Source organism: Pseudophryne corroboree, chromosome 1 (genome assembly GCF_028390025.1).
Source record: "Pseudophryne corroboree isolate aPseCor3 chromosome 1, aPseCor3.hap2, whole genome shotgun sequence".
NCBI lineage: Eukaryota > Metazoa > Chordata > Amphibia > Anura > Myobatrachidae > Pseudophryne > Pseudophryne corroboree.
This window is the reverse complement of record NC_086444.1, coordinates 342,646,625-342,674,207: the sequence shown is the minus strand read 5'-3', so window position 1 is coordinate 342,674,207 and position 27,583 is coordinate 342,646,625. Positions and strand designations below refer to the sequence as shown.

At 42.6% G+C, this 27,583-nt stretch overlaps 1 protein-coding gene across 8 annotated transcripts in view; it reads right to left on the bottom strand.

Moving 5' to 3' along the window:
* The window catches only part of LOC135069306 (E1A-binding protein p400-like), a 318,615-nt gene that overhangs the window by 256,621 nt on the left and 34,411 nt on the right, over positions 1–27,583 (bottom strand). For 6 of the 8 annotated variants that reach the window (XM_063964668.1, XM_063964667.1, XM_063964670.1 and 3 more), the window contains 2 exons: positions 15,790–17,154; positions 14,167–14,277 (listed from right to left, as the gene is read on the bottom strand). In XM_063964668.1, coding sequence (XP_063820738.1) covers positions 14,167–14,277; positions 15,790–17,112 — 1,434 coding nt within the window. In that variant the 5' untranslated portion in view covers positions 17,113–17,154. The remainder of the gene's footprint in view (positions 1–14,166; positions 14,278–15,789; positions 17,155–27,583) is intronic. The other 2 variants (XM_063964673.1, XM_063964674.1) reach the window with 1 other exon arrangement.

Below are 27,583 nucleotides of genomic sequence, written 5' to 3'. Positions count from 1 at the left end.
AAACCAGCACACACAAACAAGAGGAAGCCAAGCTAACCAAACTTGAAACAGGAACAGCAACAGCTGAACCAAACAACAATACTTAACATTGCAGGAAGAACGAAGCACCGGGCGGGGCAGTATCCTCTACGGACTACGAGAAAAGGATTTACCGGTAGGTAATTAAAATCCTATTTTTTCTTACGTTGTAGAGGATACTGGGGTTCCATTTAGTACCATGGGGAAATACCAAAGCTCCCAAACCTGGTGAGAGAGTGCTGAGGGTCCTGCAGAACTGATTGACCAAACTGAAGGTCCTCAGAGACCAAAGTATCGAACTTGTAAAACTTTGCAAACGTGTTTGAACCTGACCAAGTAGCTGCTTGGGAGAGCTGTAAAGCCAAAACACCCTGGGCAGCCACCTAAGAAGAACCCACGACCTAGTCGAGTGGACCTGAACAGATTTCGGAACCGGCAAGCCTGCTGTGGAATAAGCATGCAGGATAGTCAGCCTGATCCAGCGTGCAATGGACTGCTTAGAAGCAGGACACACAATCTTATTGGGATCATAGAGAACAAACAGCAAGTCGGATTTCCTGTGACGAGCTGTTCGCTTTACATAAACCTTCAAAGCCCTCACAACATCCAAAGACTTTGAAGTAGCAGAGGTGTCCGTAACAGCCAGAACCACAATAGGTTGGTTAATGTAAAACGCGGACACCACCTTCGGAAGGAATTGCCGACGAGTCCAGAGTTCAGCTCTGTCTTCATGGAAGATTACAAAGGGACTCTTGTGAGACAATGCCCCCAGTTCCGACACACGTCTTGCAGAAGCCAAGGCCAACAGTGTGACGGTCTTCCACGTAAGATATTTTACGTCTACCTTCTGTAAAGGTTCAAACCAGTCCGATTGAAGGAACTGCAATACCAAATTGAGATCCCAAGGTGCCGAGGGAGGCACAAAGGGAGGCTGGAGGTGCAGTACCCCTTTCAAGAATGTCTGGGCCTCAGGAAGAGACACCAATTGTTTCTGAAAGAACATGTAAAAACTCAAAATCTGGACTTTTATGGAGTCCAGACGTAGGCCCACATCTACACCCAACTGCAGAAAAAGCAGGAAACGTTACTGATAAACTTCCACAGCAGAATATTTTCTGCTCTCACACCAAGAGACATATTTCTTCCAAATACGGTGGTAATGTTTAGACGTTACCTCCTTCCTGGCTTGGATCATAGTTGGGATGACCTTGTCAGGAATCCCTCTCCTGGCTAGAATCAGCCGTTCAACCTCCATGCCGTCAAACAAAGCCATGTCAAGACTTGATAGACGAACAGCTCCTGTTGCAGGAGATCTTTGCAAAGAGGTAGAGGGCACGGATCTTCCAGGAGCATCTCCAGAAGTTCCGTATACCAGGCCCTTCTTGTCCAATCCGGAGCAATGAGAATTGCTTGAACTTTTTATTCTTTTCAGAATTCTTGGGATCAGCGGAAGTGGATGGAACACGTACACCATCTGAAAGACCCATGGAGTTGTCAGAGCATCCACCGACACTGCCTGTGGGTCTCTCGACCTGGAACAATACCTCTTGAGCTTCTTGTTGAGATGAGAGGCCATCATGTCAATTTGTGGACATCCCCATCGACATGTCAAGCACCTGAACACCTCCGGGTGAAGGCCCCACTCCCCCACGGGTGCAGTTTGTGTCTGCTGAGGAAGTCTGCTTCCCAGTTGTTTACTCCCAGAATGAAGACCGCCGACAACGCCACAGCGTGTTTTTCTGCCCAGAGGAGAATTCTTGATACCTCTGACATTGTTGCTCTGCTCTTCGTTCCTCCCTGTCGGTTTATGTATGTTACTTCCGTCACATTGTCCAACTGAACCTGAATGGTCCGATCTTGAAGAAGATATGAGGCCTGCACAAGGGCGTTGTATACAGCCCTGAGTTCCAGAATGTTGATTGGAAGGGCGACTTCCTGACCTGACCATCCTCCTTGAAACTGCACCTCCTGGGTGACCGCTCCCCAACCTCAGAGACTTGCGTCTGTGGTTAGCTGAATCCAATTTTGAATCCCGAACCTTCGGCCCTCGATTAGGTGAGAAGTCTGTAGCCACCACAGAAGGGAGATTCTGGCCTTTGGCGACAAATGGATCCTCTGGTGCATGCGAAGCTGCGATCCGGACCATTTGTCCAACAGATCCAGCTGGAAGGGCCTCGCATGAAACCTTCCATACTGAAGAGCCTCGTAAGAGGCCACCATTTTTTCCCAGAAGACGAATGCATAGATGCACCGATATCCGGGTTGGCTTCAAGACATCCCGAACCATCGACTGGATTACCAATGCCTTTTCCAACAGAAGAAAAACTTTCTGTGACTTTGTGCCCAGTATCATTCCCAGAAATGGGAGCCTCCGAGTTGGCTCTAAATGAGATTTCGGAAGATTTAGAATCCACCCGTGATCCAGGAGTAGTCTGGTTGTGAGACCAATGCTGTCCAACAACCTTTCCCTGGACGGTGCTTTTATCAGAAGATCGTCCAGGTATGGAATTATGTTCACTCCCTGCTTGCGAAGTAGAAACATCATCTCTGCCATCACCTTGGTGAACACCCTCGGTGCTGTGGAGAGACCAAATGGCAGGGCCTGGAACTGGTAGTGACAGTCCTGTAGTGCAAAGCGTAGATAAGCTTGGTGAGGCGGCCAGATCAGAATGTGAAGGTACACATCCTCAATATCCAGAGACACTAGGAATTCTCCTTCCTCCATTCCTGAGATCACCGCTCTCAGAGACTCCATCTTGAATTTGAACACTCCTAAGTACGGGTTCAACGATTTTAGATTCAAAATCGGTCTCACCGAAGTGTCCGGTTTCGGTACCACAAACAAGTTGGAATAGTACCCCTTGTTGAGCACATGAGGTGGAACTGGAACAATGACCTGAGTCTGTGCCAGTTTTTGAATGGCATCCTGTAAGGTTGTACTTGCGTCTTGTGAAGCTGGTAAGCCTGATTTGAAGAATCTGTGATGTGGGAGCTCCCGAAATTCCAGTCTGTATCCCTGGGAAATAAGATCTATGACCCAGGGATCCTGGCATGATGTTGTCCAGATGTTACTGAAATTCTTTAGACAGGCTCCCACCTGTCAGTCTTCCAGGCCACACAGTCCACCGTCATGCATAAGGTTTTGAAAGCAGAAACGGAGCTCTGTTCCTGAGAACCGGCAGCTGCTGGTTTGCGTGGTTTACCTCTAGTGCCTCTGACTCTGCCCTTAAACTTGGCAGTCCAAAAGGACTGTAGGGTAGGTCCTGAGTAGGTCTTCTTGGTTGGGGGAGCTGCAGAAGGAAGATATGTGGACTTACTCGCAGTAGCTTTGGAGATCCATTTGTCAAGTTAATCTCCAAATAGGGTCTCTCTTGTGAAGAGTAGGCCTTCCATGCCTTTCCTGGAGTCCGCGTCCGCAGTCCACTGGTGTAACCACAAGACCCTGCGTGCTGACACTGCCATAGCAGTTGTGCTTGCATTAAGCAAACCTGCTTCTTTTATGGCTTCCATCATAAAGTTCCAGAGTCCTGTATATGTTGCAGGAGGAACACAATCTTTCCCCTAGATAAGGAATCCAACCCTTCAATAAGATTACCCGACCATTTAGCAATGGCTTTAGTAACCGCGTGGGTTACTAAAGCCATTGCTAAATGGTCGGGTAATCTTATTGAAGGATTGGATTCCTTATCTAGGGGGGAGATTGTGTCAGCGTCTGTGTCCACTACAGTGGAGAAATGGCGCTGCTGAGCTGCTGGATCCTCTCATAGTGAAGCCCTGCCCCTTCAATGGCGCGTGGTCTTCCCGATTTTTTTATACTGGCTGAGGAAATTTTGTGCTTAAGATGGAGTAGAACCGTTTTAAGGCTGTGTTTGCCAGTTTGGGTACTGTGTACAGGTGTAGTACGGCTGACCGCCGGTCAGCTTACCGACGCCGGGATCCCGGCAGCATACCGACGCCGGGATCCCGGCGGGGAGGGGCGAGTGCAGCAAGCCCCTTGCCACGCTGCGGGCTCGGTGGCGACCTGCGGTCGCCACGGGTTTTATTCCCACTCTATGGGTGTCGTGGACACCCACGAGTGGAAATAGTCCCTGTTGGTTGGCATGCCGACCATCGGGACAGTGACCAGTCGGGCTGGTGGAGGAGGTCATGTGACTGTCGGTCAGCTGACCGGCGGTCACATGAATACCACCCCTGGGTACAGTGTACTGAGACGCGGTTGTGTACTGTGTCTGGAGACGCAATCTGCCCCGGTTAGAAGTCGTGCGTCTCTGTACCCTCGTGCCACCATAATGGCCGGCAAGTACTCACCTCTCTTCTTTCTTCTGGCTCTGTTAGGGGTGGTGGCGTGCTGCGGGAATGTACGCTCGCCATGGTGGGGCTTGCAAATAGTTCCCTCAGGAGCTAGTGTCCCATCAGCGGGGAACGGACCATTAACCCTTTAGGAGGTTGGGACGTTCTCCCACCTAAGTTCCACGAGGCAGGCAGGCTGGTGCCAACCAGTCCTACCTGAAAATAAAAACAGAAAAACAAATGCAGAAAACTCTTCAGGAGCTTCCATAAGCGTGACCGGCTCCTCCGGGCACATTTTCTAAACTGAGTCTGGTAGAAGGGGCATAGAGGGAGGAGCCAGCCCACACTATCAAATTCTTAAAGTGCCCATGGCTCCTATTGGTCCCGTCTACACCCCATGGTACTAAATGGAAACCAAGTATCCTCTAGGACGTAAGAGAAATCAAAATTATGCAGTACCATAGTGTAATGGTCAATTGCAGGTTTGCCATTACGAAATATCAATTGACTAATTGCAGAAACACAGTAATACAGTGAGTTGCAGGTAAAGTATTATGTAGTGACACAGAGAAATCTGGTCAATTGCAGGTAAAGTATTAGTCCATTTGAAAGCAAACACATGTAACAGTAATTAGACTATATATGTACACCCCATTTTATGGCGTCCCTTTTGCAATCCATGCCCATTGTGGTCCACTGGGGGAGCGGAGGACTGTGCTACCACTGTGCCCATCCCCCAGTGGCCTCCTCCATCGAAAGGGGAACCACAGCTGTGTCTCAGCTCCCCATAGTGAGGGGAGACACTTATCTGCTGCCCCTTCATTCCAGCTGCGGTTGTGTCCCTGCTCCTCGTTGTGTGCTCGGAGGACCAGCCTGATCACCTGGCCGCCTAAGTACAAAAGTAGAATCAAAAATACCATGGCCAGCTGCTAGGGTTCAAAAAAATGGTGGCAGGGAGTGCAGTATAGGGGAGTAGGTGCCTGTACTAGGTGACCAGACTGCTCCAGCTCCACATATATCCAAAATGTTTAATGTCCTCCATGGATGAAAGGCATTAAACTACCAGCACATTGACATTATGTGGCATTTGAAGGAAAACTAGTGGGCAGAGGGCATGTGACAGGTTGGTGGGCAAGGGAGTCATGTGAGGGATAAAGTTGGTGTGCAGATGGGCATGTGAGGGGAAAAACTGGTTGGCAATGGAGAAAAGCCTGTGAGCAGCAGGGGGCATGCCAGAAAAGGTGGTAGGCAGAAGGGCATGTGTGGAAAAAGCTGTCAGGCAAATATGCATGTAAGGCAATAGCTGTGTGCACAGTGGTATGTGAGCAAGAAGCTGGTGGGCAAGGGTGCCATGTTAGGGAGATGATGGCATGCAGATAAGCATGTGAGCGAAAATGTGGTGGGTAGGGGAGCCTGTGAGTGGAAAAGCGCTTTCAGATTTTCATGTTTTCCTTTATTTATTTTTTTCTTATTTGGAATAGACACTTTATGTATTGTTCAAGTTCACAGGCATTTAGCAGCGCATAACACACAGACAAGGGATTCAAAAAAATCATCCCAAAAAAAGTATGTTAAAGCTAATATTTGTAATAATATCAGTGTCATATTGATACATTGGGGGATATTCAATTACCCGCACCGACTGTGGGTGTAAAAGTCTCGCCGGGAGGGCTATCTAAATAGCCTCGATAAGCCGGCGCGTGCCGCGGCTTATCAAGGATTTTGTTTCACCTACCTCCGGCAGACGAAGCAAAATCCCTGATAACAGCCCCGTTTTCGGATCTATTTCACCTGAAAACACACAGGTTTCACTGAACTTGTGTATTTTCGGGTGAAAATACACTTTTTTACAGATGGTCAAATCGAATAGGCCGACCGCAAAACCCGAAGATACATCGGGAGTTTTTACTCCCGATGTCTCTTCGGGGGCTAACTATGAGCCCTCCCTTGTTCTATTTGTGTTCTGTAAAACTCCTAATTTGACAAGGAGGGACTGGAGATGGTCTGTGCCTCCTCTACATTGTTAGGCAGCACAAAAACACTGGACACCACACCCTTTCTGTACCCAACTGAGATCTCCAGCCTCAGATGGGGCAGGATATCACCTCAGCGTACGCCTACGTGGTGTCCATGTTCTCTGCCCTTGCAGGGCCCTGTCCAGCTAAGACACTAGCATGGTATCCAGGGCACTCTTAGTTCTGGCAGGTGGGGTGTATCCTCCTTTTTAGCATGCTCCTCACTACTGGGGCAGTAATGGTGGCTGCTGCCCAGGACAAGGAGACCCTTCTGGATGGGCATGTGATGGTGGGTAAGCTAAAGTATGCACCTATATCGTTATGGACCATGACAAAAAAAGTAGTTCTTACAAAATCAATCAATCAATCAATCAATCAATCAATCAACTGAGTAGCTCCAAATCTTATGTAGAAAAACTGCTTACAATACAAGAAAAATTGCTTAATTGACTTCTCATAGCATTTAATGGAAAAAACACAAGCATGCAGTTATCAAGTACACAGTTGCTTAATTCCTTCATAACCTTAGACTCTTTAGGCTGTATGATTCATTTACTTCCGTTAATACCCCATAGACGGACCAAGGGGTCTTGGAAGTAATAAAATTCTTACCCAAGGGAAAGGCCCCAGGTCGAATTGCTTCACTAATTATTTTTACAAAAACTTTGCAGAACTTATCGCCTCCATACTTAGCCTTTATAAATCAGTCACCAGGGAGGACACCTTCCCAGGCTCAAACTATTCTGTACACTCTGTAAACCTGAAAATGACCCTAGCGACTGTAAACATTATCGCCCAGTAGCGCTCAACACAGACATAAAAATGTATGCAAAATTGATTGTGAATCCACTGGTCCTCCTTATGCCGTGATTGATCCATAAGGTCCAGTTGGTTTGTCTCTGGTAGGCAGGTGTCTGAGGTGTCTCGCAGAGGTTTTTAACATAGTTGAGTTAATGTATCAATACTGGCTTTCAATATCTATTATACCTTCTGTCATCCCACCGTATGTCTATTTCTCTAGGTAGGTCTGTCAGAGTTTGGGTCACCTCAATATTCCCTCTCAAAGAGACCTTGACATTCGTCAGTGATATTATTGTCAGGTTGCTTTTTATCACATATTTGTTATGAATTACAATATAAAATCTATAACTCTTTCTCTCTCTCTCTCTCTCTCTCTATATATATATATATCCATTACTATCTGAGCTATATCCCAAGAGATATTTTGTATGTTTCTATGTGTGGGATCGGATTTACTTGGTTCTTTTCGCCAAAATAGCACAAGTTCAGATTTATGTTATTGGCTATCCAAAACATGTGAGAGCCAACAGCCAATAAGATGCTGTTTTTAGATCGGAGTAAAACGGAGTAAAACCAGACCCGCACATTTCTCGTTTTAACATGCTTTACTAAACCAACCTTTTTTTTTTTTTTTATCACCAAGCCATACAGATCTTGATTCACATAATCTACTCTGAAACTAGTGTTTTTTTGTTTCTTTTTGTAGACCTTTTTAGTTTAGGCTAGAAGGCTGACAACCCTCCTGGTGACTCCTCTGTTGGCTGGCCCTTATTTGGGTCACAGTGTTTGTTGTTGCATCTTTTCCAGGTATACCAATGTCCTCGAAAAGAGAACCTACCAAGTGGTAATTCTCTCCAGGCGCTGATTGGGGAGGTTCAACACAGCAGCTATATACAGAGGTTGGTCAGACCTCACACACAATAAACATTAGAAAAAGATAGCGCTAATAGGTCATAGATGAGATACGTAGGTCAAATTGCATATTTAATTCATAATAAAAATCAATATAACATCCATATGGAATAACATGAACAATATTAAATGTTAAAAAAACCCTATTATGTGGATTTTGAAATAAAAACTCCCATATGCATAGATCAAGCAATAGTGGAGAAAATAGGACCTGTTCCTATAATATAGTCCCCTTCAAAAGTCCGTGGACCCAATTAGTAGTAGAAGGTCGACATTAATAGTTACCGCAGGTGTATCCAAGGATAATTTAAGCGGCTCGGCAATCCGCAGTATTGCAATTCCTTGGTAAGATGAGCGGTTGAGCAATGTCCACAGTTCAATTGGTATACCTCCAATTAGGGTCTCTGGAATCACGGTGAATAGGGGGAACTTGGTACAGGTCGTCCAATCTCCAGATGGTAAATGTCCAGGGAGTAATGCAGGAAGGCAGCTCACACCAACGCGTTTCGTTGTGTTCACACAACTTTTTCAAGGTGCTCACTAAGCTATAAACAGGGGTTTATATACACAAACAATATGGCTGCTCATTTGCATAGATAATTGAAATTTGACCATCTTATCTCATAATATGACCCAATTAATGACAGACATTAGTAAATAAGTATAAATATGTACTACTGAGTATATGTAATAAAGAAGAGTCAAAACACTCCAAAATTATATATTTATATTCATATGGGGTGATCACATGACCCTTTGTATACATAACTATCATATGCTGTAGTGCACAAACTCCGGAGTGGATCGAGTATATATGTGGATGTACTGAGTAGATAGTAGTGGTAGTAACAATCCTTTCCGAGTGGGAGGAGATCTTATCCGCTGTTTAATGTGTTGCTGGGGGGTTCCCTCCCCCTCACCCACATTGTGAGTAATACTAACGAACGGAGATGACACGATCGGATCCCATCCCGTCGCGTCATCAAACGCCGTCTGGCCGCGTATCAATGACGCGGTCCGTATCCTGCGTCGCGTCATTCCCGCCGGCCCCGGCCGCAGACGTCATGACGCTACGCGTCACTAATTCCCGATGATGTTGCCAGGGCAACGCGTCTATTACCGCGTCGCTTGGTGATTGTTCTGTGGGGATCACAGTGGGAGGCGTCCGGGAGTCCATCTCTAACAGCACTATCTGTGTGTTTCCGCCAACCACTGTGCCAACCACACAGAGAACCATATAACGTGACATGCATAATCTATGTAGATTCCATCAATCGGTATAATGTACCCATATTACACTTTGTTACTACATAGGCCTCAACATAGCAACTATATAGCAAGATTATATGCAGGAATATTTATAGTATATTAAGATATAAATTCCGCATATATCTTAATAGATATTAGAATTGAAAAAGGAAAAAGGGAAAGTGTAGGTATATATATGTATTTACTAAATACATCTCAAAAATATGTCACAAATGCCCAGAGGGATGCATAAGAAATTTGATTAATCAACATAAACATATAGAGATCACGGATGATGATTTCTTCCTACGGTTCCAGAAACACTCTAGTGGCACCAGATTCAAACATCAACCATATATACCCATAATATAGTGGTGGGCTATAAGCATACAGAGTGATCTATCAACACACAATATGGTGTGCTAATAGTATTATTAATATAGTTATGATGACATGGGGAAGTTAGGGAGCAGAGGTGCAAACCAGAACACTTAGCAAACAATCATAGTACTGAGTTAAGTTCAACCGCTTCATTTAATCCTCTCGGATATATGGTGTTCAGTTTGAACATCCAATATAATTCTTGTTTACACAGGACTTTATATCGATCACCCCCTCTTTTCGTTATATCCACCTGTTCAATCGCTATAAGGTGTAGGGAACTGGGGTCTCCCCCGTGGTGATCCCTAAAGTGTCTGGAGACACTATGTGTGGAGATTTTCTTAACGATATTCCGGTGGTGTTCCATGAAGCGAATCTTAATGCTTCTTGTAGTCCGACCCAATATTTCTGATCACAACCACAGGAAAGGAGATGTATTATGTAGGATGAGTCACAGTTCATAAAGCTGGTCAGTTCATACTCCTCTCCCTCCTTGATGTGAATGTGTGTAGTTTTCCTACACCTGGTGGCCTCGCATCGAAAGAAACCTTTGGGTCTCGACGTCAGCCAGGAGTCCCCTTTGGTCTATTGTGTGGTAACTTTTTGAATAAAACTGGGAGCAAGAATATTTTTAAGTGACTTATTCTTTTTAAAGATGAATTTCGGTTTGAGTGGTAAGTGACTTCTTAAAAGGTTATCCTGATTCAGAAGGTTGAAGTTTTTACATACAATCTTTTTGATCTGCATGCTTTCATTATTGTATGTAGATATAAAAGCTAGACTGTCCAATTCAACATCAGAATCCTTTTCCTTTTTCTGTATTTTATTTGGTCTAAGTAGGACATCTCTATCCAAATCCGAGACCTCTCTAACAGCCTTTTTTAGCGGGGAGTAAGGATACCCTCTTTTTAACATTTAATATTGTTCATGTTATTCCATATGGATGTTATATTGATTTTTATTATGAATTAAATATGCAATTTGACCTACGTATCTCATCTATGACCTATTAGCGCTATCTTTTTCGAATGTTTATACCAATGTCCTCATCTGTCCATAAATTATGTTTATTTGCAGATGATATCTTGCTGTATTTAACCATCTCGGAGATCTCCGAACATGTTCTCTGTCAAGTTAAGTTCTACTATAAAAATAATTCGAAATTTGAGTACTTCTTATAACGAGACATTAATGTCAATAGGTTTCCCCCAGCTCCTGAGGCTGCAAGGAAAAATACTGCCTCTGGTAATTAGCATGAGGTTCCAGCAGCTAACTGAATTGTGCGGCGCCAACAATTAGCTGCGGGGTAAATCCTGTGGCTAACTGAATATGCCCCAAAGAGTTCAAGGTATTGACTTGGCCTCCAAATTCCACCAATCTCAATCTTATTGAGCATCTGTGGAAATGCTGGATTAAACAAGTTCAGGCCATGGAGGCCTCACCTCATAATTTACAGGATTTAAATGATATGCTGCTATTATCTTGGTGCCAGATAACAAATAACAACTTCAGAGGTCTTATGGAGTCCCTACCTCGACGGGTGAGAGCTGTTTTGGTGGCATGAGGGGGACCTACACAATTATATATATATTTTGAATATGATCCTTTCACATTATTTTTCCTAAGAAGATTATTCGATGTACATTATAACAATGATTTATGGAAAAAGGTGTTGTATAGTTCAGACTTAATGTCTGACTGAATATGGATACCAAGATCATATCAGCCTATCAAGTATCCACATATTTTTATACAATGTCACAAACCTGATTTCCTATCTCATACATGACTGGCACAGTTTTATCACAATAAAATATTAGGACAAAGTTTTAGTAAATTGTGTTTAGTGATTATATGTTTGTTAATCCTTTGGCAACCTGTAAATAATTTCACAAGACATTTAGGGATCAATCCAATTATCTGCAAAGGGTGCGAAGTGCAGTTGTCGCTGCATTTAAATGGATCCCTTTAAATCTGTATCCTGCCTGAAGTCACACAAAATTGATCGCTACCTGTCGCGATGATTCACTCCTATGACATTATCGCGGCTTATTGGATTGAACCCCATATAATGCATGATTCACAGAACGTTAAGGAATAACGCATGTCTGTAACTTCTATTTTTGTCACATACATGACAATGCAAAAAAAAAGGTACGTGATCACATATTACAAACATCATATATTTTCTGCTAATGTTTATTGTAGTAATCTATAGTACTTTATAAAGTACAGTTCTATCTCAGATTCTACATTAATGTCTTAGACTACCTTCATTATATATGTATGTAGAGTGTAGATTGTGGAATCTCCTTTGAAATGCATAGTAAAAGGGTGTTAAAGAGTACTTAAATAGTTACACATTTAGATACAAAAGGTAGAGGTTTAGAGTAGCCAAAGAAAGCAGAGAGAGAGGGTTGGCGGGAGAAACACTGGGAGAAAGCCAACACAGACAGCTGATGCAAAAGTGCCAGAAAATAACATAAGCCAATGATACTGTTGGAGCTGGGTTAAGTAGAAAATAAACAGAAAAGCTCTGAGTCCAAGCAATGCAGCTAGTAAGCCTTTACACTAATAAATAATAGCACATGTATGTAACGTTCCACTAAACTTATAGCGCAAGATGCGTAATATAAAATTGCTACTGGTCACATTCACATACCCCCTGGGCTCTAAAATAAAAAATGTAAAGACAATAGCATGTAATCAGTAAGCTATCAAGGATACTAATGCTGGCCAGGCACACAGCGCTATGACTGGCAATGTCTGCAAACTGGCCTGAAAGCGATTAGTAAGCCTGAAAAACTCCAGGTCATCTGAGCAGATCATTTTCAAGCATACGTCTAAGAGAAATGCTAAGTCTGGGAGCCAAAAAGCTAGATATAACAACTTAGCCACACGTGTGCTAAGGTAAGTGAGTAACATTTGCTGTCACTTGGGCCTACCAGTGTGGGAGCTTAATCTCATACATTTTACAAGAAACATTTAAAAGGTCACTGCGGATGGTGTAATGGTTAGCATTACTGCCTCAAAGCACTGAGGTCATGGGTTCGATTCCCACCATGGCCCTTACTGTGTGGAGTTTGTATATTCTTGCCGTGCTTGCATGGGTTTCCTACGAGTACTCCGGTTTCCTCCCAAAAGCTAAAAAAATATATACTGGTATGTTAATTGACTACCAACAAAGTTAACCCTAGTGTCAATGTGTGTGTGTACATGTGGTAGGGAATATAGACTTTAAGGTTCCCCGGAGGCAGGGATTTATGTGAATGGCCAATATTCTCTGTAATGCGTCAAATTTTTCCACCCAAATTAAGATGCTGATTCAGATTTAATGTTGCTAATTTAAAAGGTTCAACAGAATAACAAGCTCCTAAAGAAAAGGATAATATAGCATCTGATTCTACTTGATAGAGGGCAGGACCACTGGTGGCAAAGAATCAGGTAATAGGGGCCATAAAAATATTTGTACCAAGGGACAATGTTTTTTATTCACGTCTTGATGATGTTATTGACCCCACAGATGGATATGAACAAAAAACGTATTTATTTCAAACAACATACTGTACTGCATAAACACAAGTTTGAAAAAAAAGTGCAATTGTTACTTCTTGTGCACTGTTTCTTTGTGGAGCAATGAAATGAATTTATCACTAGTGAAATTAATTTCATTTGTTAAAAAAAATGCCCCCATATGACGAGAATAAAACAACTTTGAAATCGTACTGTATAAGGTACATCATATGATGACCACACTGTATTAAGCTTGTTTCCATTGGCCATTACAAAGCACTTATAGTTAAGGCAAACATTTCATGGATTAAAGCAAAATTGAGAAAATGCAGCTTTCTTTAGTCAGTAAAAAGCAGTTCTTACTGAGTCATGCCTTAAATATATTGGTCATCTAGTGGCTTTGCGTTGTCAATAGTTCCTAATGACTACACAGACTGCAGTCCTATGAGTATTGTTTTAGACCACAAAATGGTTCATGCTATTGTCTGCATACTGAGTAAAAAGAAAACTATGAGCAGATGAATGCTTTACGTCTTACAATCTGAATATTGTTCTTGTAAAAATGTATAGAAATAAAAGCGAATGCTTCACGAGAAAAATGGAAAAATTAAAACCAACGAGAAGACAAATACAAGATCACACAAGCTTCTTGTCACAAAAATGGAGCTCATGCATTTCAATGGTTTGAAAACTTTTACTTGGGCCCTTTCACCCCTGAGTTTGGCAGCAGTGGTGGAATGCCGGATTTCAGGTGTTAGCAGATCATTTAGAGTGTCACCCCCACCATATATCAGTATGAGAAAACCGTAAACTCCAAAACTCTTGCCCACATTGCTCTCAGGGTGAAGGAGTTGTATGAGAAAACAATGGCCTTTAAAATATGGAAATGCAGATAAAATATCTGCGCACAAAAAAAAAAAACTGGAATGGATGGGGAAAAAAAGTAAATCTGAGATGAGGCCACATTGTAGAACCATCAAAAAGGTACCTGAAATGGCTGCTGCTGTGATGAAAAAGCAGCAGAAACATTGGGAGGAAGCTGGGTTGCTATAGCAACAGGAGTACCAGTCTGCCCATCTTTTCCTGTCACAATCTTTACCTGAGAGAAAATATTTCAAGAAGAGGGAAAATCATTTTCGTTTGGATTTTTGTTTCTCACCCATATTAAAATGGATTCAAATAATCATACAAAAACAATAGCCTTTTGTTTCCGGCACAAATGATACTGATTTTTTTTCATGTTCTTTTGAGGCTGAAAGAATTTTAGATGCTCAAAGAGAGCTGTAGGTTATTTTTCCATTGTAATGGCTGTGCACTAGCTTGCCAGTGTATAGGCTACAATAGCTGATAACAAGTTGTCCCATTTTAAGAGTCACTGGTTAGTAACTGTTCCACCTCTAAAGCAAGGCAAAGTGGCATGACAGACAGGTGTCACTCAAAGGAGCCCCCAACACTTAAGCAATGGATGCTGGAGCAAATAGTTGACCATACAACCCTTGGGAAAGGGAATACTCCCAGGGGTGGGTTGTGGAGCACTGCAATAGCAAGAAGTGGGTAAACAATAGAAAGAAGAAGGAAAGAAAGACAAGAGAGAAAGAAATACACAAGTAAAGTAGAAATGTTTTATTATATATTGCTGACTGCACTGCACATTTTAGCAAATTGCCTGCTTGACTTAATGGCTTGCTTAATATGGGGTAAAGAAAAATATACATCCTTAGCTCCCTACACAAGATTAGGATGGATCAGCTGAATATGCCAAGTGTACCCTTTGGAATAACAAGAATATACAAAAAAAACAAAAAAAACCCCCCAGATATCATTACATTGGCAATCACGATTTCACACGTGTTTTTACAGTTTTCATCAACACATGTTCAGCAGGAATACAGGGACAGAATACATTCCTAACTATCTACATTGGTTAAAAACATTCAGGAGCAACTATCCACCAAAAATCTTGTCTACTCTGCTAACTGGAAATAAATGCAGAGCGTGCTAGAAGCCACAAAAGCAACACAACAAATAAACAAAACACAACAATAGAAAATATTCTATTTCCAAAGGAGAAATGCTTCTTATCAGCAAGTGCTTTGAGAGAGAAGGGGATGTCCCTTAAATGTCTTCAATGGGAACATTAGTAAGCACCACTAATAGATACATTTATCCTATTTATAACACACCACATTCAGGACAAGATGTCCGTAGGGGAATTTTCTCACTTTGACACATGACATTATTTTCTACATGGCAGCTAGACTGCGAGCAACTTCCGACACTAAATCTACAACATAACATAGTTTTGTCCAGGTGCAGCTCCTAGCTATATTTACACATAGCGTAAAGACTCCTTAATTTCACTTATATGTTGTATATCAAAGACATTATATGTATCCATCACAAACTCTTTGTTATCTCCCTTGTGCAAGATAACATATTAAACAGACATGCAATACTTTTTTGCCAAAATAGTTATCCATTCCAATATAATGCAATAAATACAGATAGAACTACCTAAAATCCCATATAAAATGTACTTTTCACATTGGCCTAGAAGGATTAAGTAGGGCTAATTCAATGTTTACAAAATGGAACAAAAAGCTGATTTTACCTCATCGTTAATAACCTCTGATTGCTCTTCTTCTTCTTCCTCTTCCAGATCCAAGTCATTTTGCCTAAGGTAACCATGAAGGCCCATTGAAGGTTTCTTTTTGAAGGCCAAGAAATCCATCATGTTTCCTTGAAAGTGTTGTAGGAAGAACAACTCAATCAGGTAATCCTTGAAGTTTTCCTTTAACATTTTCATATTTTTGTGGTGATGCTCCAAGCACTGTTTTCTCATCTGAGCATCTTCAGCAGTTGCAGGAGGAATCTCTTCTAGTTTCTTACTTTGTTTCCTGACAGTGCTTACTGTTTGAGTAAGTGGAAGACTAGAGAGTCCCTGTGGACCTAAGCCCCGAGATGGACTTGTTGGTGTAGGTTGTGATGTTATGCCAAAAGATGAAGTTCCAGTTACCCCAGCTATCATTCCTCCAGCTGTCCTATCAAAGCTAATGGTCCTGCCCAATTGCTGGCCATGAAGTACCTGCTGTTGTTGGATGAGCTGACCTTGTATAATACTACTTATCTGTGGTGGTAGATTAGTTGTTGTTATGTGGCTCGGTGTAGTCAATGTCTGCATATTTGTTCCACCTGTCACGGGACTCTGAGGCCCAAGGTGATGGATAGTGCCTCCAGTTTGAGAGTGAGGCTGTGACAGTCGCCGCTCTCTCATGCTAGCCTGTGCTGCTCCTGATGGAAGTTGTACCTGTCCTGTGCCTCCTTGTGTAATTTGGGCAAGACCAGATCCCTCTTGAAAAACAAAATGTCCACCATTTGATGGGCTCAGACTAATCTGTCTCACAAGCACACTGGCATCCACAAATCCACGTGTGGGGCTCTGGCTACACATTCCCAAGCTAGCTCCAGCACCTCCCGCTCTGACACCCTGTAATGCTTGTAGTGGCATAGCATTGGCTTGTGTGGGGCTCTGTGTCTGGACCTGCTGAGACATCGGAGAAGTGACCTGAATATAAGATGGCGAGCCATGTTCAAACCTCCTTTGCTGGGAACTGAACTGGAAACCAGGAGAAGCTGGGTTAGGGATAGGCAGGGGGGTCAGAGTTATCTGCTGATTACCTGCTACCACTTGCCCCACATTTTGTAGGGTTATATTCACATTCTGACCTGCAACTGGATTCCGGCTCATTATCAATTGCTGTATTTGGTAACTAGGGGATTGGGGTCCAGGTGAACTAACTGCTGGAGCAAATGAAGGAACAGGAGATTGGGGCAAACTTGTCTGCATGGATGTTTCCTCTCCTTCATTGCCAGTGAAGGATCTGGACCTCTGAAGCTGCCGCGGAGTGCTTGGTGGTCCACTTCCATGATGCATTGTTATAATTTTCTTTTTAGTTCACTAGATAAGAAAGCCTTCCTGAAATATGACAAAGAAAAAATAAAATAAAAACGTGTTACTTTTGTAAAAACGTTATTAATATTTTCTTATTGCATTTACATGGTCGAGTCACATTATTATGACCACCACCTACATTTCACATCGGCAGCGCATAATAATAATAACCAAGTACGACACGTGCGCTGGTTTGGTGGGTATATAAGGTGTACAACAGGCTGTCTGCACACATATCATTCATTGCTGTCACGGGAAAAAGGTGCTATTTATCAGAGTTGCAAAAAGGGATGACTATCGGCTTTCGGACTAAGGGTGGCAGTATTTCTGAAACAGCGCAGTTTGTGAACTGTTCGCATGCTGCTGTGGTGAAGGTATATCGTGACTTGACAAATGACACCATTGCGAATAACCGCTGTGGAAACTGCATGCAATTGATGTGAGAGGTGAGCTTTGGCTACGGAGGTGCGTGAGGGCTGATCATCAAGCTACAGTGGAACAGCTCACCATCAAAATGAACCCGGGGACTACCTACCAGACGTGTTTCTAAAATGACACTCCAGTCTGTCTAGCTGCATAATAATAATGTGACTCGACCGTGTCATGTTAAGCAAAGGTAACATTATTAAAACCTCCAGGCCTTAGTGACTGATTAGGCAAGGTCACATTTTGTGAAAACTGTAGTTTTTCAGCAACCCCAATATGCAAGAGACAAAATTGCCAGATGATCCAACAATTTCAAACGTGAGTCACTGGAAATTGTCACTGCAATATTGTTCATGTAACAAATACAAAATGCAGAATACAAAAAATCACGGAAAACTAGAGGTGGTTGTGACAGGCAAGAGAGCTGTAATTTATACTGTAAGCACTGACTGATATGAATAACAAATATTCACTGTAATGGACTACATAAATGCTGTATAAATAGATATTATCAATAAAATCCTCTAGCTAGGGAGTTATTTTGGAAGAACCTGTGCCCCCCTATGGTGAATAGCACTGGGTCCATCCTGGTACCAATTAGTAATGGGAATAACTAATAAAATTGTGTCTCTTTAATAATTTTTTTATTGTGACCTTAAAATATAAAAATATTGTGCCAACCTAATAACAAATTATTACATTTTGCTACCTTTAAAATTAAAACGAAGTACCCCACATTTTTCCTCCTTATAGAAATCTAATAATAAAAAAAGAAATAATAAAAAAAAAGTAGTACACCTATTTTGCTAAAAAAAACAAAAAAAACAAACAAAAAACTTGTCTTATTCCTGTCTTGATCTGACATACCTGTACTGGGAACTGGAGAAAGAAATATAACATAAATCTCCTGCTAGCAACTGGAGAAAAAGTATAATACTATACCTGAGCTAAAGTTTCAAGCATTAGGTATAACTTAAGCATGTTCTTAAGGAATACAATAAGCTTCGTCCAGAATTTTGTAGTAATCCTACAATCCCTAAAATTATGAATAAAAGTAGTAGTGGAACGATAGCATTTTGAGCATGTACAGGACTACTCGTCAACCATACATTTACATTGGTATTGTATAATATAGGCTCTTCTGATCACATTAATATGCACTTTTTGAAGTGCAGCTGACTAAAGTGAATCATACTGGTGCAAGATCTCGTCACCAATGAGAGCAAGGAAGTCCCGTTTCCAATATGGAAGGTACAGACAGGGCCGTAACTAGATGTGTGCAGAGGGGGCACCACACATAGCGCTGCAGGGTAGGGGGCACTGTTGGAGGCCCTTGTCAGTTATCTGTTTTAATTACTTTCACTTGCAGCTTCTCACGTGATTGAAGCCCAGCATCTCCTCACCGCCCCTGTCTCCTATCCTGGCCACTTCTGTCGCTAATACCTATACAACATTCATGAACTCAACTTAAAGAGCTCGTTGTTATTCAGTCACACTGTCCTTTATTACATTTCAAGATGCTGACATACCAGGGATTCAAACCCATTGCATGTGGCTTTGCAATCTATTCATTGAGCTATCTGCTCTTGCATAGAAAGGTAGATAATTCTAAGCAAGAGAATTCTAACTATTTGAAGCTTACCTTGTACTTTGTGAAAAAATGATCAGCATTGCGGTTGAACAGATCTATGTAGTGTGTGGCTGCGAGGGATTGGATGTGTGGCTGCACACTACATAGGTCTACTCAATTGCAATGCTGAATATATTTTTACAAAGTACCAGTAGCTTCATATAGTGTTCATAGTTATTATGCAGGATCAAATAGCTCAATGAGTAGGGTGTTTGATTAGAATTTAACAGGTTATAGGTTTGAATCCTGGGTATGGCAATATATTGAAATGTTTTATTTAATAAAAGGTATTGTAACTGAATAACAACAAGCCCTCAAGTTAAGTGCATGAATGTGGTAAAAAGAGAATTTGTGTCCAAATCCATTTTCTTGCAGTGGTCTATAAATGTATGTATGTATGTATGTATGTATGTATGTATGTATGTGTGTGTGTGTGTGTAATTAATATATGTATTATTATTATTATTCCATGTTTTGATCATTGAACACCTAAAACCATTCAGTTCCCATTTAACTTATGTTTATAAACTGCTGAAATGTATTATAATTTTATGTATTGAGACGATCATTATTTTTTATGCTTTTTCCTTAAAAAAAAAAAAAAAAGACACCCCTAATGAAGTCGTTGATGACGAAACGCGTTGGTGACATCCTTACAGGAAACATAATGTTCTAAAGAATCTAACATATAAGCCAGACTGAGAGAGGAACATTTCTTTCCCAACTGCATTGTTTTATTGTTTTACTGCTATGAGTGTTCAATAACTTTTTAATAAATTGTTAAAAAAAATTTTTAACATACATTTTCATTGAAACACACAAAATTCCATGATACATACACTTTTTTACTGGATAACAATAAAGTTATGATTAAGAAGTTCTGTGCAGAGCATCTTACATAACATGTGCCAGAAATGTATCCAAACATACATTACAAATACTCTGAATCTGTATGATAGTCAACTGTAAAATAAGTACATACATTATACAAAAGTATAAGTCAATGTCCTTTCCCACAAGACTATGCACTCAGGGAGCGTTCTCTTTCGGTCCTCCTCATCTCAAACCGCCCCTTTACTTCTAAAATTCAATAAGCTCACTTAGGGTAATTAGGGTAATATATTTACTGGTGGGTCCCCGGTTAGTTCCCGAATGGTATACCATTCCGTTAGTTTCAGGGAATCACGTATTCTAGTACGTATGCCAATTGGCAAAATATCGATATAGCTTTCCCAAGTTCCAAAGAACCCTGCCGAACGCTTATCTTTTTCCAGCATAGTGTCAATCCACTCCATGTGAAACACATGGTGCAGTTTATCCTTGGAAAGTTTCAGGGTGGGTGAGGGGGGGGGGGGGTTTGCCTCAATCCATGTCTGCAAGATGGCCTTGCGGGCAGCTACACTTATAATTAGTAACAGGCGCTTGCACCCTTTCTCTATTCGTTGCTCCTCCGGCAGCATACCGAATATTGCCCATTTATCCGTAAAGGGAATATAGTTTACCAAATTATCCAGAGCAAACCGTCTTATTCTGAGCCAGAAAGTTCTCAGTAGGGGGCACTTCCAAAAGTAGTGATACATATCTGCTATATCAGCATGACATCTGGGACAAGAGGCAGATGGTATCAACCCTGCTAAATGTTGCCTGTGGGGCGAAAAGTAAGCCTTGTGATAGATGTTTAAAAACATTTCTTGATGTTGAATCGCCGGAATTGTTTTCCTAGACCAGCAGAGTGATTCCAATAATCCATCACGTCAAGGAGGGAATGATGCATACCCAAGATTTCATACCGACTGAATATGATTATGGTTAATATTCTGCCTCAAAAAAGTATAGTGTTGTGATATTGCTCCCTTGACTGTTAAGTCTGATTTCAACAGCACATCTAAGGAATTATTCCAGTCATCGTCAGCCAATCTACCTATCACCGACGTTGCATAGTGTTTAGCCTGCATATAGGCGAATGGGCATCTTTGGAAGCTCGGGAATCTTTCCGATGCTTTCGTATACGAAAGAGGTGTCTTAGTTTCTCTCTTTAAAAGCATACCCACATTATGTAGTCCTTCAGATTGTAGTCTATCAAAGGGTGAGGCCGCCAACCCGCCCTGAAAATCAGGGTTGTGTAGGAATTGTGCGAAAAGGGTGTTATATGAATTTAAGTTATGTCTATGTCGGAGCATATGCCAAATTCGTTTTGTAGTCCATAATAAGGGGTTATTACGTATGTTATAGTCTACTTCACTGTCATGTCGGTGTAACAGACCCGTCAAGCTGCAATCCGTCAAAAACTGTTCTTCCAGAGAAGTATTAGCATAAAGGTCTTTGTCAGACAACCAATCTCGTAAATAGCGCAATATCGCCGCTTGGTTATAGAATAAAATATTAGGAAAGTTAATACCCCCGTTAGTGACCGGTTGTTGTAACTTTATCAGCCCTATGCGCGGTCTTTTAGCTCCCCAAATAAATTTTCTAAAGTAGGCATTCAATGCCAATATCTTTTTGAGATAAAAGAAGAGGCAAAGCCTGCAAAATATATAACCATCTGGGAAATGTCACCATTTTAATGAGATTCGCTCTCCCTACATATGATAGCATAATGTGGGCCCAACCCTCTAGTTCCCTTGCCGTGTCTGTTAACGCCTTAGAGATATTTAATCTGTATAGCTCTGCCGGGCGTTTGGGAAGGCGAATACCTAAGTAGTCAATATGTGACCTTGCCCACCTTACCGCAATCAGACGACCCCAATGCGGAGTAGTAATGCAGGGATGTAAGCAAAGACCTACCGATTTAGCCAGATTAACTGTGAATCCTGAGATTTCACCAAATTCTTCCAGTTTATCTAAAAATTTTTGCAAAGATGATTTTGGATAGTCTATATATAATAATACATCGTCCACAAAGGCTGATAGTTTTATTTCAACCCCACCCACCCTAATGCCCCTGAATTCCGTCCAAGATTGTAAGATGCGAAACAATGGGTCTATACAGAAGTTGAACAATAGGGGGGATAACGGACATCCCTGACGCGTACCCCTAAACATGTGAATGTGTTCACCCCTCACTCCATTAATTAATAAAGATGTTTTGGGTTGGGAATAAAAATATCTAATCAATTCAATAAGAATCGGGTCAAAACCTCTTCTGTCCAGTATTTCGAACAGATGAGGCCAAGCCACTGAGTCAAAAGCTTTATTGGTATCCAAACTAGGTAACATGCTATTAGGTTGTGGCGTTTGTGTTCCCGCCACCACTGCCGCTATGGCCATTCTAATTGCCCTTACAGAATGTCGCCCCCCTAACAAATCCAGTCTGATGCATGGTCAACAAGTCAGGCAGGATTGCTTGTAATCTGTTGGCCATAATCTTAGCTAATAATTTCAGATCGGTGTTTAGGAGGGAGATTGGCCTGTAGGAATCCATCAACAAAGGATCTTTATCAGGTTTTAGAATAAGGGACGTGTAAGCATCCGTAAGTGTTTATCCTTTAACACTTTATTTAATAGAGCCAATAATGCAGGCAACATTTCAGTTTCTAATATTTTGTAATATATGCCAGAAAATCCATCTGGGCCAGGAGATTTGTGGGGCAACAGCCCCTTAATAACACCTCTCAACTCCTCCTCTGTTATATCCCCAGCCAAACTCTCTCTCTGTTCCTGAGTTAACGTGGGTAGTTTGGCTAAGGACAAAAGGTGATCTTGACGATCTGTAGATATTGGTACCTCTTGGTACAAGGACGTATAGTAATTGTGGAAACGGTCAAGTATCTCCCGAGTGTTAACGCAGGTTGCGCCAGTATCCGGGGCCCTAATGGCTGTAATGAAGGATCGTTTTTTATAAGGTTTGGACATAAGGGCCAGTAATCTGCCAGACTTGTTTCCCCACTTGAAATACATCTGTCTGGAGTGGTCCAGAATGGACCTAGCTTGTGCGATCAAAAAAGCTTCAAGAGCCTTCCTGGATTGCAAATAAGCTTCCATAGAGGAGTCTGAGTGGTTCGATTGGTATATTCTAAAGGTCTGTGACACTGATTTTTGTAAAGTATTGTACAGTTTAGTAGATTCCTTTTTACGTCTGGCGACGTATTGTATAATATGGCCTCGCATGACCGCCTTTGACGCCCCCCCCAGAATAAGACAATATCATCCCAACTGTCTATATTGTCATCCTGGTAGTTTGTCCAAGTTGTCGTAAGAAAATTTTTAAAGACCTCGGATTTGGACAAGTAGTCTGGGAAGCGCCAAAGGCGAGTCGCCTCCACCACTGCTTGATGCCACAGATCTAAGGATACCGGGGCGTGATCAGATATCAAGATATCATGTACTTACGCCCGTTTCACCTGTACCATCAAAGAATTTGCCAGTAGAAAGAAATCTATTCTAGACAGCGACTGGTGTGCCCTGGAGAGGTGAGTATAAGTACGTTCACCATTGTGTAGGAGTTTCCAAGGGTCACTAACTTGAAGAGTCATTTTAAGAGCTTGTATATTATACCAAGAGTGAGGGAGGGGTCGAGTTATCTGTGGAGACTTATCAACCGTAGGATTATCTACATAATTAAAATCACCTGTTATAACTAAGTTGTAAACGTGGCGTCTTGCCAGCAATTGTGTAATTTCAGCCAAAAATCGGTCCAGAGAAATATTCGGGGCATATAGATTCAGCACCGTGTATTTATTACCTTCGATATCCACATCTATCAGCAAAAAACGACCGTCCGGGTCTTCTAGTCTGTCTAAGATGTCATACCGTAAACCTCTCCGAAATACAATGGCCACTCCTCTAGATTTATTTCTAAAGGAGGCCGTAATACATTCCCCGATCCAACGGGCTCTAAGGGTCGAGTCCTCCCCCCGCACCCAATGGGTTTCCTGCAAGAGGGCGACATCAGGTCTCAACCTCCGCAAATGGGTTGCCACTTTCTTCCATTTGATCGGAGTGTTGAGACCAGTGACATTCCAAGAAACTAAACTGCAATGAGGAGGGGTCTTTTGATTGTGTGAATGCAGACATGGACTGAGGCAAACCCCGAGTGACCCACCCGTCTCATGGAATCGGACGTACATAGCGAACAATAGTAAACAGACTTCTTAACAGAGTCAAATGTACCTATATACAGGCGTAAAGAAGTACAAGAAGAGTAGTATCTGTCAACATAAGCAAATGAGCATAAAAAACATAGTAGGAGTGTAAGGAAAAGTAGCATAAATATGTGTTCCTCTATTTTTTCATTAGAATCAAGTGATGGACTTAACCCATCTATCTGTCTTGAGGACCCCAACCTTATCACTTGGGGGGCTCCCCTCACCGTACATCCACTGGTTGGCGTCAAGAAGTCGCAGTTGAAGCCTCCACACTCCATCGTCCCAATCACCCCCGCACGCCAGCAGAGCACCAGCGGAGCAGCACAGCCCGGTCACAGCAATGTACACTAGTAGCCCAGCGCTCTCCGGCAGCAGCAATCTCCGTGGGTCTTCAGCGGCCAAAGCCATTCTGCAGCAGCCGTCCGGCAGCAGTCACCATGTAATCCTGGCATCCAGGGTCGAGTCTCAGCCGCCAACACAGGTAAGGCACCGGATCATAGCCGCCGGCAGGAGACCGTCCCGCGACTTCAGTCAGCCAGGCACCAGCGGGGCCCCACCAGGATGTCCAGGAGCCCACAGATCGCGCAGTGGATGCGGCAATACAGTCTCTCAGGAGGCAGCAGCTTCAGGGTATGTCACAGCGGTGTGGGGAGGAACAGCATTCAGACCGCTGACGAGGCTCCCGACCCGTCACAGACCTCTCCGTGCCGCATGTATCCCCTCAAAATGAGGCAGTAGTAGCCGGTGCTCGCAGTCCCAGGGGGCCAGGGACCGGTGTGAATGATCCGGCAAATGTCGGGCTGAGGAGATCCGTTCCCACAGCGCAGTATAGTATGTAGCCGAGGCTTGGCAGTGGGTTGAAGGGCTAATATGTGCAGATACACACTGTCTCCTGAATGGTTTCGGCGCCCACGCCAGTTTTCGCACCAGATGTCCTGGCGGTCATACAGGCTGCCAACATATGCAGCCGGACTTCAGTGGAAATACAAGCTCCCGAGGCAGAAAGGGTTCCCCCCAATGCTTCAGTTCCCGGTCCCTCTGTTTGAGTAGACACAATATCCACAAGGGCTGTATAAATAGGGAAAATAAGCTTTTGCCCAGAGCCCAACTCAGGAGCAGAGCTAAGATGCGGCCATGCTGGATGCCCCGCCCACTGGAAGTCAAATTTTTACATTTTTATGCAAATTTGATTGTACTCAATGATTAAATGTTATAGTACAGAATTGCTATTTCTATTACCACTATAAAGGTTTAAATACCCCTAAAAAGGTCTAAATAAGACTAGGCGCCCCTTGAGAAAACTTATATATATATATATATATATATATATATATATATATACACACACACATCTCAGCTTTATATTATATATAGCACTGTCACTTTAAATAAACATACACTCACTACATAACTATATAGTCATTAGCACTGTCACTTTCAATATAAACTCCACAGCCTCACTGGTGCACGAAGCACTACTTATTCCGCTATTTTAGGTTACATCCCATAGAATTAAAAACATTTATTCATGTCCACCTTTAATATTGACTAATTAACCTATGAAGCTATCTTTATTTATTTATCAAAATATACCATGTCTCACTTTTATTACTTCTAAATCTACTTTATGTATCTGACTCATGTACTGAGCACACGTCCGGGAAGGACTGTGTACCGCTGCCTCCATGACAACGCTGAGATGCAGGAAGGGTCACGTGATGCGCTCCACTGCGCGATGCGTCATTTCTGGGTCCGGATACAAAGTCTTTGTCTTTGGCATCATGTGATGCGCTCCACCAAGCGGCGCGTCACTTCCGCGTTCGTTTACCCAGACTCCGCTCCAGGGGACTCTAGGAAGCAAGCCGGGAACATCGCACATGCGCAGACGATCATGCGGACACTGGAAGAGTGGCAGAAGAGCTGCACTTCACATAATGAACTTTATTGGACTATTTTTACTGTTCTTAATATTCGTTTCTGAAATATATCAGTAATATTAAACATTGATTCCAATCTTAAACATAGTTTTATCAACATTTGATGGCTATTGAAAGTTATATAACTTAAACAGGAAGAGATGTCACAACTAGTTTCACAAAATTATTTGGTTTACTTTGCACGGTGGCATGGTGAGAGATCTCTATAGTATAAAGTGAATATGCTTAGAAACAGTGATCGTACCTCTAGAAGGAACAATTTGTGTAAAAGAATTTTTAATGAAAACAAAGTGATTAATGATATACCCACACCATGTAATATAGATGATTTATTATAGGAAATGGAGAGACTGTGACGCTTGGCTTGAGTTGGGGATATGACGACTGATAATTGACTGAGGGAGTAGCTATCGGCAAAGGAAGGAAATAAGGTGGCTGAATGTAGTTCTTACTCATGGATTGAAGACTTAGGCCCAAAGATGTAGAGGGGTAGGCAATGGGGACAATGACCAAGAACGATACACTGAAGAAAGATTAAGTCAGTTTTAACGAGACCTCAATCATACACACCAACTAGGAGATAAGTCTGAGTGAATTCTGAAAGACGAAATGTTTGTGACTTGTAAACGATGCTGAAGAACACCTAATGAAGAGATGACTTGTGATTTGTAAATGATGCTGAAGAACACTGAATGAAATGATGACTTAAAGAACAATGTTGAAGAGAGGATCACTGTGAGCAAACGGAGACCATCTACCAGATAGAGGACCCAATGGTTAAACTGCAAGAGCAGGTGGACTGGGAGCAAAGGACTGCAATAACAGAACTGACCACAGGGCAGCCACAACAGTACCAGCATACCAGGTGTTAACCTGGGAGCGCAGAGCTTGAGCACCTTACAGTAGCAACTAATTTGAAGCACTGGCACCATAGCTACGCAACAACCCCTTTTTATAAGGGAAGACTGCACCAGATTGGCTGGATGAGAACTGGGATACCTATTGGCTTGGCTTGGTCTCCAACATGGCGGCTCCCTGCACAGAGGACACGTCTGGAACCAGCACACAGCCACTACCTCTGGCCTCAGCATCCCAGATGCCGCACTCCAGCAACAGGACACTTGGAAACAGACAACTCCGGCTGCCATGCTCCGCTCTCCAGGACCAGGACCTCGGCCTCCAGACGCCCGGCAGCCGCATCAGAGGACCTCGCTGCCGCAGCTCCTATCCATCGCAGCCACACCAGCCAGCTAACAGGAAAGCTCCAGGGACCAGAACCAGAGGTAAGACTCCAGATGCTGACAGTACCCCCCCCCCTTTTTAGGTTGGTCTCCGAACACCCATGCTGCCTAATGGGATTCTTGGCATGAAAGGCA